Below are 12923 nucleotides of genomic sequence, written 5' to 3' on the forward strand. Positions count from 1 at the left end.
GCCTTGGAACATGTTACTATGAACCTTAGTCCATGCTTTCATTAACCTATTTGTATTCTTTTCAATTCCTACAGCCTTAAAGTTTTCATTTATTGTTGTTACCTTACATGACTCAGTTAACCCCAAAGATCATTGATTTAAATTTCTTTTCAGGAGGGTTTACATAAAAATTTTGCATGAAATCCCTGTGTGCTTTTTTCCACCTTTAAACTAGTTAGCTGAGTTAATTTTTTCTCTTCAGTTTTTTGACTAAATGCCATTACTGGGAACAGTTTCTAGATCTAAAAGCCTTTCTTCTTCCTGAGTCTTTGATAACAAAAGTGTTCTACACAGCCTGTCACTGTATACACTAACACCTATGCAATTAGTTTGCAAAGTTTGTACAGCTGTTCACATGACTGAAACCTGGTAATTCATCTTGCTGTCTTAGAGGAAGTCATTGACTTCTTTTACTTAGATATATATAACATATATAACAGTAGTCAAATAGAAAAAATTCACCCAGCCCAGGAAAATCCCTAACATGGCATGATCAGCAAAAATAACAGGTAATGCACTAGTCAGAACTGCAATTTGTACCTCTAAATACCTTCCCAATAAAAGCTAAAATTTTAATCACAAATGTTACGAGAATTTATTCCATATATTTCATTATTTGTCCAATATTGAAAAAGTCTCATTAAAGGCTTCCAGATACAAAGATCTTGGCCCAACAAACCCTAAGTACTCTCAGTATCACTAAGCCAGTTTCCAACTTTTGCCCAGTGGATAGGCAGCACTCACTGAATCCACCTTCTGCAACACACAGCAAATGTTTGGCAATGTACACACTTCTAGGCTTAATCTCATTTATTCAATTTCTTCAATAAACATGCATACAGATTCTTAAAAAAAAAATAAATCCACAGGTGTTGTTCTGCTTTGACGTGTAAATGTTTCTGACAAGAAAAAATACACTTCACATTTCTGAAGACTAATCAGACTATTAGGCTTCCAGGCTTAGAGAACCAAATGTAAATACATTGCTCAGCTCCACCTGAATTTCCACTTCTGTGTACAACTCTCTCACACAATGATAACCTGTGGCAAGTCAGTGACGCAACCTTTTGCAATTACCTCAACAATGACTTGAAAAAGAAAGAAACAGAAAGTAAAATGGATAGCATTTGGCTTGAGTCTGCCTTCCCTTTTTCCTTCGAGGACAATAAGGTGAAGAGGGAGGCAAAAGCAAATAAATCAGAGAGAGATTGTTGAAACATATTCTGTTCAAGCAGCATATGTTGTGCCATGTCCCACCACCCCCACAAGACAGGCAATGCATTTTCCTTCCTATGCTTTGGTATAGGAACACTGATACAGAACTAACTACTGTGCTTCCCTGAACTGGAAACCTCAAAAACCTTTTCCTTTGAGGTTTTGTGAGTGAGCATTCTCCTCTGGCAGGGGCTAGCATAAGCTTGCTGCTTCTCCTAGTGAGCATTTGGCAATTCCAGCAGGGAGTCTATTTTGCTGCTCCTGTGGTTTAGCATGCGTGTGGGAGTCTCCTCTAACTGAACTGTTCTAACCTACAAAACTGTATTTCACAAAATCTCTAAGTTCTCTTTTCAGTAATGTCAAGCTGTGCAATCATTTTCTATGTCAATATCTACCAAACACAGGGATAAAACTGCTCTAATTGGAAAATATTACATTATTTGCAAAGAGAAATGGGAGGCTCAACTCTGATATTTTGTGTAAACTTTGACCAAGATTTATATTCTAGGGCAATTGCAAATGTGATTTCCCTTGTACTTCCAGGTAGCTCTCATTTGGCTTTTACTTTCTACATCTATGTAAAAGTTTGAATGTTATCTCCTCTTCTGAATTCAGCCCTTTGCTGTCATCTCTGCCGTTTAACCTTCAGGTTCGACTACACAGTTTATTCTATATAAGACTACTTTTAAAGCCACTCAGTTGCCTTGAGCTAGTGCATAATGCAACAACCCTTCTGTTTAATGGATGGGTCAGTCTGTTCCTGTTACATGCACTACATTGGCTTCCCATCTGCTTTGCGTTCACCCTGCCTTCCTACCTTTAGTCAGCTACATTTGGGACTCGCTGCCTTGGGTACACTTCCGGCTTTATGCATGCACTGAAGATTGAAATCTATTGAAAAAATAGCAGAGCACCATTTCAATCCCTTCAGAGTTGAGCAAGGGCATTTACTTTAGGCAAAGCCATGGTTTTCCCAGCTTGCAAAGACCACAGCAAAGCCTACTTACTCAGCAAGCCTTGCTGTTGTATGCGTAACACAAGCTGAAATTCCCAGAGAGGAATTTGGCAAAGTGGGATCTGAATACTGCTGGATACTTTCTTCTGTGAAGGCATGTAGCCAAGAGCTGCACCTGCCATTACCATGACTGAAAGTAGCATGCAAACGAAACATGAAAGTCTCAGCTCAACTTCTCTTCTTCCTTTTTATTTCTTGGCTGCTTATTGTAAATGTAAACTGGATCTAAATTTCTGAATATGATGCATCAAAATGACATAGCACTGAAAAGAATGGAAAAGAATCTGCATACTGGCAGTCAAACCTGAACCATGGAGAGATGCAAGAGTGAGAACAACCAAGATTCATTGCTCAAGCAGGTTCCCTGGCCTTCTTCATCTGCCAGCAGCCCCAGGAGTGCAATGTAGGGAACAGCCTCAATCCAGCCCAACAGTGAATGGGCTGGAAGCTGGGGAAACAGCACTCAGGCTACAGCTGTCCTCCACAAATGTGAATATCATCACATCAGACACCAAGATCAGTGAATTTCAAAAAGCACAGTAGTCAGGGGATGGTGGCAGCCAGTCTGGCTTACTTTTTCTCTAAATATGGGATGTTCTAAGAAATGGAAAATTTTCCATTAGTTTTATTTATACAGGATCTAGTATCTGACTTCCATGGCATTTATTCTGCAGAGTTTTCCTGTCTAAAGAACCAACTTTAAACTGGGTTTTCAAAAGTACTCTAAGTTTTAATGAAAGTCTGGAGTTTCCAGCAAAAGTTTCCAGAAAAACTCTTAAAAACACTTCTACATCTGACATAACCCTTCATAACCTCCTAACTCAGGGCCCTTCACTATCCTGCAGCCTCCTTTTCCTCCTCTCATCTTCTTGTTATTCAGGACTGAATGTTGCTTCTGGCATCATTTTCCAGTATCATTGGGGAATGTTGCTAGATTTACCACGTTGTTGTAGGAGAAGATGCATTTTGATATGTGTATCACATACAAATTGGATTTTTACAGTGAAAACTGTACAAACACAAAAACAGCTTCTCACATCTAGCAGATAATTTTCAGGTACTAATGTATGTGTACGATGATTAATTCTTAAGACAAGTACAGTGTTGTTCAGTTAACTTGACAAAATCATAATTTTCTTACTTTTTTCCTTGCCTTAAAACAATACAGCATTCAGCATAATTTGTACTTTCACCTTGTTTCCTTTTCTTCTTTTTAGTGCAATGTATGCAACAAGCAAGTTTTCAATACATAATTTCAAATAGATTTTTTTTGTTGAATTGAGGAAAATAAAAAAATATTTAGTAGATTGAGCAAAAAAATAATATGGTTTTCAAATGAAAATGTTATAAAATTTTAAGATGCATAGATAAGGCTTATTTGAAACTACCACTATGTATTAAATATGGGATTATATAGAAAGAATAACACAAAGTACATTTGAAATCCTACTGGTTTGTTTAGTTCCTGATGCCACCATTTGTTGAACTTGGGGGTCTCTTTACTGGCTACTTGGTATTTACTGTGTTCTAATGGCATTTCCACTGGCTGAAACAAGAAGAACTTCTACAGTATATTCCAAAGTACAATTACAGAGAACCTATTTCTTTAAGAAAGCAATATTTTTCAATTGCCACAATGAAATAATATTGATGAAATAATATTAATGAAAATTTGACTTTTCACCAAAAAAAAAAAAGTTTAAAAATTTAATATGAAGAAATACTTTCCTAGAATTTCTGTAATTTAACATGTTTTAAGGGACTGCAGGAATTTCTCTACATTTCTTTTAAATAAATACTTAGAAATCATATGAAAAGTGAAATAAACATTATTTATCTGTAATTTGCTAAGACATAGACTAGGTACAAAATGTTACAGCCATCACTGGTACCAGTGGGCTATTTTATTTGGAATAACTTGAAGTAGTTGTACATACCAGACTATCCATCTTCGGGACATATTTAAGGGTTATCATATAATCATTTGGGAGATTTCCAACCTACAATAAACAGATAATAAAAAATGTTATTACTTACTACACAAAGTAAGACTTAATTTCCGTTACTGCATTCAACAAAATCTACCAAATATTCAACACAAATTTTCAGTAATTTACCAGGTGCAGGCAAAACCAGTTACTTACATACTCACTTTCCTGTGGAACTGCTATTGACACTTATTTACTCACAAGTGAACCAACCATCTTTCCACAGCTCTGCAATATGCCCAGATCTGATGTGATCATGGTCAGAGCTACTGCTTCCCAGCAGAATTAAACTCAACAATGGGTTGAGAAGAAGTGATCTGATCTTTTCCACTACTGCAGAAAATCCACTGCTCTTCCATCTTTTAATGAAGCTTTTATATGACAGCTTCTACTGTAGACAGTAGAGGACCCAGAAGTATCTAGCCCTTTTGCCTTCAAATAATGTCCAATTTCAACAAGCACCTGAACCTAAATACTTGCCTTGTGCTTAGTTATGTACCAGGTCAGAAAAACACTTGAGCACAACTTTAACTTTGGAGTTGTGCTTCTTACTAATGATGAGCAATATCATTATAACATAGCAATGTCCTAGGGGAAAGGAGAGCTTCCATACACATAAGCTGCAGCTTTGCAGATAGAGGTAAGCATGAAGTGCTGCAGCAAAGACAAAGAGAGGAAGAAGGGTTCTCGCTGAATTATCCTATACAATGGGCCACAGATGGGTTCCAACACCACTGTGAGACATGGTTGAACATCTGGGGAATGTGCTGGCTTGGGAGATGAACAGTCCAACAGTCACTGGACTGCCACAAATCCACAGTCTTTTGAAATATGTTTTCAAAAATGCCATAATATGACACTTAACGATACACTAAACCTATCTTCTATCAATGAAAGTGTCAATTGATATTTCCCATCCTAGTTTGAAATCCACATGGTCAAAACCAATATGCACAGATGTAGCTCCTTTGGTGCAAAAGCATTTCTTCTTCAGGTTAAAGATCATTCTGTAATGGCTGCTTTTGATTCTGCTGCTATAGCAACCAGCACAGGGATTTTCTTTCTTCCTGAGCAGTTCTTAGGTAGTATTTTGTTTGGCAAAACATAATGTTTTCTTTCTTAATTAAAAGTTTGTTTCAATTAAAATTAAATCAGTTATTTCAAAACATTATGGTTCTAGAAATTATCAAGGGCAATGCTTCCACACAGCCAAACACAAGTGAATTCCAAAATTTTTAAATTTATGTGGGCTAAGCTACAATTTTTCAGCTCAATGACACCTATCTTTCTCCTACAGCTTTAGAACAATTACTGTATAAATGATCCTTAAAAATTCCCTCACATAAACCAGTTTTGTTTCTTCTTTTATTTTTCTTTTATTTTTATACCTACACATTCCCAAAGCAGAAGCACCACTAAAACTCTCTATATTAATTTTTATTCACCTGGCATTTTGGGGAGTTGATTCAAGATACTATAAATACTGAAAAATATTTCAATACATTTGTTCTTTCTTTAGAGAATCAGATTTATTCTAAATCCTCACCCAAAATTTTTGTCTATTACTGCTTTCTTTAAAACATCACAGCATACTAATAGGTATTTATTTTTTTTTCTAGCTTCCTTTGCATGTCTAGAGAGGTAGGATTTGCAGCACTTTAAGCAGCACAGATAGTGAAGATGCTACTGTATGTGCATAGTTTCCCATATTCACTCTAGAGGGATTCCACATTTAGCAATTCCAGCAAAACCACTGCTCTTTAAGAAAGGTCACTGGAAGATTAAATTTGTTCCATATCAATGAACACTACAAGAATTTATATGCATTATGTATACAATCTACTTTCCTGGCATCAGAGCCTTTCAAGCACTTTTCACGCACAGTTAAAAAAATTTAAGTGCCCAAGAGCTCTTACACCTTCTCAATCGGAGCCGGAGCAAACAGCTCAGCCTCAGATATTTCTCTCCTTGACAGACTGTGAATCAGATAAGATATTTTTGAATTTACTACTAAAAATGAAGATCACTGGGAGGAGGGTGTCAAAGATAAAATACATGCACTGCCTCAAGACGAAACTTGTTAAAGTTTTGTTGACTGAAGTCCACATGTCAGATGCTGTGCTGGTAAACGATGGATATCAGTCAAAGCGAGGGAGTTATATTTGTGTTGCGCTTGGACTTCCCAATGCGCGCACAGAAAATAGGGTAAAGCCCCTGATGTAAAAATGATATAGATATGTCTATATTGGGTGTGCATTTTGTACTCCCTTACTTTGCTAAAATGTATCTTGAAATTTTTGCTGAACACTAACCACCAAGATTCTGATCCAAACCCAACCACTGGAATGAATGAATGGACTCTGCACGTCCACTCGGTGCAGGGTGCCTGACTGCTGTGGCTTACAATAAGGAGCAGATGACAAGGTGGCTCTGACCTGCCTGAGCAAAGGTGTTTGGAAAAGAACAGTCCCTTGAAACCACCTGAGACCTGGAATGGCTTTTTTATTAGTTCCTCTGCTCAACTCCATGAGTACAATGACATATCTGAGGGACCACAAAACACCTGCCTGCACAACTTACCTTGGTTTAGACAGAGAGTTTTGATTATTATAGAGAATGTCAACTGATAATCTTGCAAAGTTACATACAGAACCAAAAGCATTGAATTGCTATTAAAATGTCACAATTTTTTTCTCTGATTTAGTGGCCGTGTGTGATTGCAGATATCCTAAGGTTGAGAAAAGTTGAAGAGTAGGGAATCTAGACTTATGTCTTTAAATCCATATGAAACCAACAGAAAGTGCTGCATTCCCAGTTGTAATAACATCTGAAACTGGGGAATGTAAGATTACTTTTGTCATACAGAGGTCTGGATATTTAATACAGCACTGTTAACATTGTATAACCCAAACATGTTTTAAAAAATGTTCACGCTTACACAGATGTGGATATCAAAAAAGGGTATAAAGTGATTTGGGTTCCACAAACTACTCTTTCATTGCAACAGCAGACATGAGAGATGACCTATCTGCAGTCACATCCTTTGAAATGAGGGCTACTGTTCTTGAAAATTCCTTTTATTGTGATTGTTATGAAAATTATAAGGGGACAAGCACAGATATATATTTTTTATACACATATAAAAGATAAAGTATGTTAATAAAGTAAAATTACTGTTTTCCATTGCCAGTGTTTTCTTTTTTACTCTGAAGCATATGATGGGAAAAAACAAACTTTCCTTTTGGATGTTATAGCTACCTTGAATTTCTCTCTATTTATTTCCCTTTTCCTGTTCTTTTCATAGAATAATAGAATGGTTGGAGCTGGAAGGGCTCTTACAGACCATCTGGTTCCAACTCCTTACCATGGACAGGGACATGTTCCACTACACCAGGTTGCTCAGAGTCCCATTCAACGTGGTCCTGACACTTTTCCAGGGAAGGGCCACCCATCACTTCTCTGGGCAACCTGCTCCAGTGTCTCACCACCCTCACAGTAAGGATTTCTTGCTTATATCTAATCTAATTTTTTCCTCTTTCAGCTTAAAGCCATTTCCCGTTGTCCTAGCACTACACGCCCTTGTCAAAAGTCCCTCTCTAGCTCTTTCTCACTGCTTCCCTGGCTTTTTGTTTCCTGCAGGAGCTTCCACTGTCTGTCCTTCATCTCTGCAATCCACTCTATCTCATCTGCTAATGAAGCAGTTAATAAAATCTTCATCATTTCGCTTAAGACAACATGCTAACGATTTCCGTTCACACTTTTTACAGTCATAGTGGCAGATTATTTGCAGTATAACAACTCTGGATCATTTCTTACAACCCCTTCACTCAGGAGAGTTAAATCCATTTAAAAATAAAAATAAAATGTGGCAGAGAGTGTAAAGTACATATTTACAGCAAAGATGTAATGTGAAAGGAAAGTATTTGACAGCATGTCTCAAGCAAGGAACTGGTCAGTAAATCCTGACTTTTGTTTGGGCTTCCAAAATGCAAAAGAAGAAAATTGCTTTAGAGAAGTAGTTCATGGGAAAAGAGGTATTTTACATTTTGTTAATGTCAAAACAAAAGTATGTAAGTATATTCTGTACATACTGCACAGCTCTGTGAAAATTCTATTAATATGTAGGTTTTGATGTTCATATTTAACAAAGATATATACAACTGATTCCTAATTCTTATGCAAAATCAAATGCACAATTACAGACATGCAGCTTTCTGCCGACTTACTGTGCTGAAAAGAACAATGGGGACAGACTTTATTGACAGGTGCTGCAATTACAGTTTCATAATACAGAACATTTACTCATCAAGTAATGTGCTTCCCTCCAGACATCTTCGTTACAAAAGAAGCAGGAGATCACGTGATGGGTAGTGCAGAATGAATACTCTCTAAATACTTTCATTCTCTATAGGTGTGAAATTATGCTCTTTTAAACTTCTCACTATTAAAAACCAAAAATGATTGTTCAATTGTTCTTTGTTTCTTAAGATCATTTTACTTAGGATATAGTCTTCATATTACAAAATTATATTACCTAGATGTGAATAAATTTAATCTTACAGAATATAGAAGTCATTTTTTTATGAAGAGATACCAGTCTGGTTTGGTCTTACATTGATTAATGCTCAGAAACCTTATAGTTATTGAATTTCTTTCTCTCCAATTCTTTCTTCTCGTGTGAGTCTAGCATGGTGCTAGTGAAATCCAGATTAAGACTGCTGAAAACAAGTTGCACCACACATCTGTCTTCAATTTATTACTCAAAACAAAGTTGATTAGGCAAATGACCCACATTTTCAGGCACTACACAGCATGCCTTACTTATTCTCCAATAGCTTAGGCTCAGCACACATCTAACATCTATATTCAGTGAGGGTCTTGACTGAGGCATGTTCTCATATCCCTATAGTACAATAAAGTTGAGTAGAACATAGCTACAGTCATGCTCAGAAGTTTTGTACAAGTGATGTAGAGGGTTTGCATTTCTTGGAGCTAGGCCAGTACCAAATAAACAAAGACTAGGTAGGGAATTGTGGCACTGTTTAGCAAGCCGCAGGTGCACTGCAGTAGAAGTGTGTCTGTGGTGGGGAAAACATACTGGACAAAAAGCCAAAAGCTGGATATGGATTCATACTGCAAAGAATTTTAGCATGAGATAGGAAGAGGATGGGAATCTGCCTGTAGTTCATCAAGAATCATTTTTCCTGTGACCACAAACAGTGTAACAGATACCATGGAAATAATGAGCAGAAGCTGAGGGCAAACTCAGCATGTGTTATGACAACACAGGCAGTGTTAATAGTACCTTTGAAGATAAACCCAAGAAGCTTGCAATTGATAGTGGGGAAAAAAGGAGGAACAGCTTGAAGGAAATAAGTAGAAGATAAAGGGTCAGAGCAGCATGTGAACAGACAGAAGAGCAAAATTACAGAAACTGAAGCTAGAAAAAGATTTTTCATAGACTGGATTTTTATCCACCAAGAATTTGGAAGAAAAATGTACTTGTTTGTCCAGAAAACTACAAAAAATTTTTTCTTCTATTATGACAAGAAAAACAATGAAAGTTTTAAAAGTGAACTTTGAAGGGTCTGTGAAGCATCATGAACCAAATCAGACACCTTTGTTGAAGACCTGAATGGCTGGGGAGAGATGGTGATGCAACTTTACAGTGAGGAGAAATGGCCCAGGACAGACTAACATTTTGGGGAGATGAAAGAGAAGAATCCTCCTCTGCCTCTGAGGAGGATTCATGCCAAACTGAATCTAGGCTCTAGACTAGTTATGTTTGATAAATGGTGATGAGACAGGAGGAAGAGAAGCCAATATCCTTAAGTGATGGGATTTGTGCACTACCACTGAACAGATAGTTTATTGCACACAGAGACGGGGCAACACTCATGAATGTGGACAAAAAGGGTTAAAGAACATGACAGTCTGGCTAAAAATAAAGCATTTAGAACAACTACACACTGTATCCAAATGTGACAGAGTTTGTGGATAACATCATAATAACTATGAGCAACAACTGTACACATAACACTTCTGTGAAATCCTCTAGGCTACAATTTGTTCTCAGTGTGAAAGGGAAGAATTTTTATTAAAGACCCTATGTTCTACAGGCACAGATTCCTTGGATGAGCAAAGAAATAAAACTTTTACTTAAAGGCCCATAGAATCTCTATATAAAGGGAAACACTATGGATGTTGTCTACCTGGATTTCAGTAAAGCCCTTGATATTGTCTCCCACAGCATATTCCTGGAGAAGCTGGCAGCTCAAACTTTGGACAAGTATACCTTTTACTGGGTGAAAACTGTCTGGATGGCCTGGCCCAGAGACTGATGGCGAATGGTGCCTGAACCAGGTGGTGATTAGTGTTCCCCAGGGCTCACTGCTGGGGTCAGCCAGTACCAGTTTATTTATTATCTTTATTGATGATCTGGACAAGGCGACCAAGAACAGTCTCAGTCATTAAATTGGATGGCAGAGTTGACCTCTCTGCAGAAGAGAAGAAGGCTCTGCAGGGGAAGCTGGACAGGCTCCATCAGTTGACTGGGACCAGCTGTCTGAGGTTCAATAAAGCGAAATGCCAGGTCCTGCACTTGTCACAACCATTCTACCCTGGGCTACAGGCAAGGGGAGCAGTGGTTGCCTGGAAGAAAAGCACCTGGGGGTGCTGGTTGAGAGCTGGCTGAACATGATCCAACATGTGCCCCGGTGGCCAAGAAGGCCATTGGTATCCTGGCCTGTATCAGCAATACTTGACCAGCAGGACCAGGCTGGCAAGTGATTGTCTCCCTGTACTTGGCACTTGTGAGGCCACCGCTCAAGTCCTTTGTCCAGTTCTGGGCCCCTCACTTCACAAGGAAAAAGAGAGAAGGGCAACAAAGCTGGGAAGGGGTCTAGAGAGTGAGTCATATGAGGAGTGGCTGAGGGATTGGGTTGAATTTTGCAGATACACATCATCAGAATATCACTCCTTAACTCAATGAGTATATTGTGTTTCAAAAAGCAGTAATGGCACAAAATTTTAACTTCTATCTGCAAGAGTTATAGGGTCTCCTGAACTATATTTTTAAGTAATATCATGTTGGAGTCCTTTTTATATGTACTAAGGATATAGTTCATAGTGCATAAAAAATCTGCTCTTGCTACAAAGTAGTGTGATCAGTCAGTATTTTCTGTAGGCTTCTCCCTTCTCATATTCACGCTGTCGGCTAACAAAGTTTTGTTTTAAAATACTTTAAACCTTATTTTGTATTTTTAAAATTTTGTTCTTAATGTATAGTTGCCATTTCAAAAGAGAATGATCAACATGCAATTTAGTCACTTTAATTGAAACAAAGAGATCTTATACTAAGTTGATGGTACCAAACTTATTTTCACCTTATCCTTTTAATCCTCAAGTGACTTTATTGAAATTATTTCTGCAAATATTAACATAGACAAACCAGGGAGACAGACTTTCCTCGAAACATTCTCAGAACAACTCATGCAACTCAAACCAGAGAGAATCTATGTGTCTGGGGCTTTGTACTTTCTGCATCTTTCTGTTATTTCTCCAACCCAAAGTATCTTTGAACTTGCTTGGAAAGTTGACCTCAATTTTGCATTTGTAGGGTGATCTGAAAGATATGGGTCTAAGTCAGGAGAATGACCACACAGCATCCTTGTGGAGGAGTGTCCAAAGAAGCTCAGCCCAACCCCACTCAAGCTTGGCAGTAGCAAAAGAACAGTGTAACCTGGACAGTGTGATTATTCAAGCTGCTTGCACATTTTTTGTAATCTGTATTTATATGATCTTGAAGTTTAAATTTTACTAAAGGGAAAGTTAAAGCATTTGTTCTCAGGACACAAAATTTACCAAAAAATTATTATTATCCCTGCACTACACAATTTCACCAGCCCTCACAGGAATTCTGTTGTTCTTGCATGCTTTCAACAGGTTTACATCAAAGCTTAATACTCTTCCAAGAGATGAAATATTACCTGGAATAAATATGCCAATACTTCAAAATTCTGCCTAAAGGGACTAATTTAGCATTAACATTTAAATAGGACTGTAGAGCACCCCTAGAGATTTACACTATGTGTATATAAAAAGGACCAATGTGTATATAAAAATGTGTATATAAAAAGGACTATGTGTATATAAAAAGGACCAAAGAAATCAAGTTAAGAACACTGCACAGGCAGCAAATGCTAGGGGTTTTAATATAAGTGCTTGATAGTAATAACACTGATGTTGCAACTTTTTTCCCACAGTGAAGCCACAATTTTCAGCCAGATTCAATATGCAGATGATGATATGCTTGCTAATATATTACTTCTTAGAAACTTCGGTGTCATATCCTGCACTACTTTAAAATAGCATAATTATTAACTTCAGTGGAGCTAAACACCAATTGACTTCACAAGCAGATGCTGTTTTTCAGGTTAATGCAGTGGCAAATTAAGTAAGAGTTAAAATTTCCTTAAATGAATTTTTATACGAAGCTGTGAGTCCTTCAGACTTAAACTTCTAGGTACAGCAAGCAGAGAAATATATATAATGTGTGTAACCTACTCACACCCAAAGACTGCAAAACCTGTTCAATTGTTATTGCTTTGATTGCTACGATGTCTGATACCACACTATTTTTACATGTGGCACTTGTCTGTCATATA

The 12923-nt window shown here is 37.5% G+C and overlaps 1 protein-coding gene across 2 annotated transcripts in view; it reads right to left on the reverse strand.

Annotated features, from left to right (window-relative positions):
- KITLG (KIT ligand) overlaps positions 1-12923 on the reverse strand; it is a 56288-nt gene that overhangs the window by 17406 nt on the left and 25959 nt on the right. For both annotated transcript variants that reach the window (XM_030260992.4, XM_032746048.3), the window contains exon 3: positions 4207-4269. In XM_030260992.4, the coding sequence (XP_030116852.1) occupies positions 4207-4269 (63 nt within the window). The remainder of the gene's footprint in view (positions 1-4206; positions 4270-12923) is intronic.

Source organism: Taeniopygia guttata, chromosome 1A, assembly GCF_048771995.1.
Source record: "Taeniopygia guttata chromosome 1A, bTaeGut7.mat, whole genome shotgun sequence".
Taxonomy (NCBI): Eukaryota; Metazoa; Chordata; class Aves; order Passeriformes; family Estrildidae; genus Taeniopygia; species Taeniopygia guttata.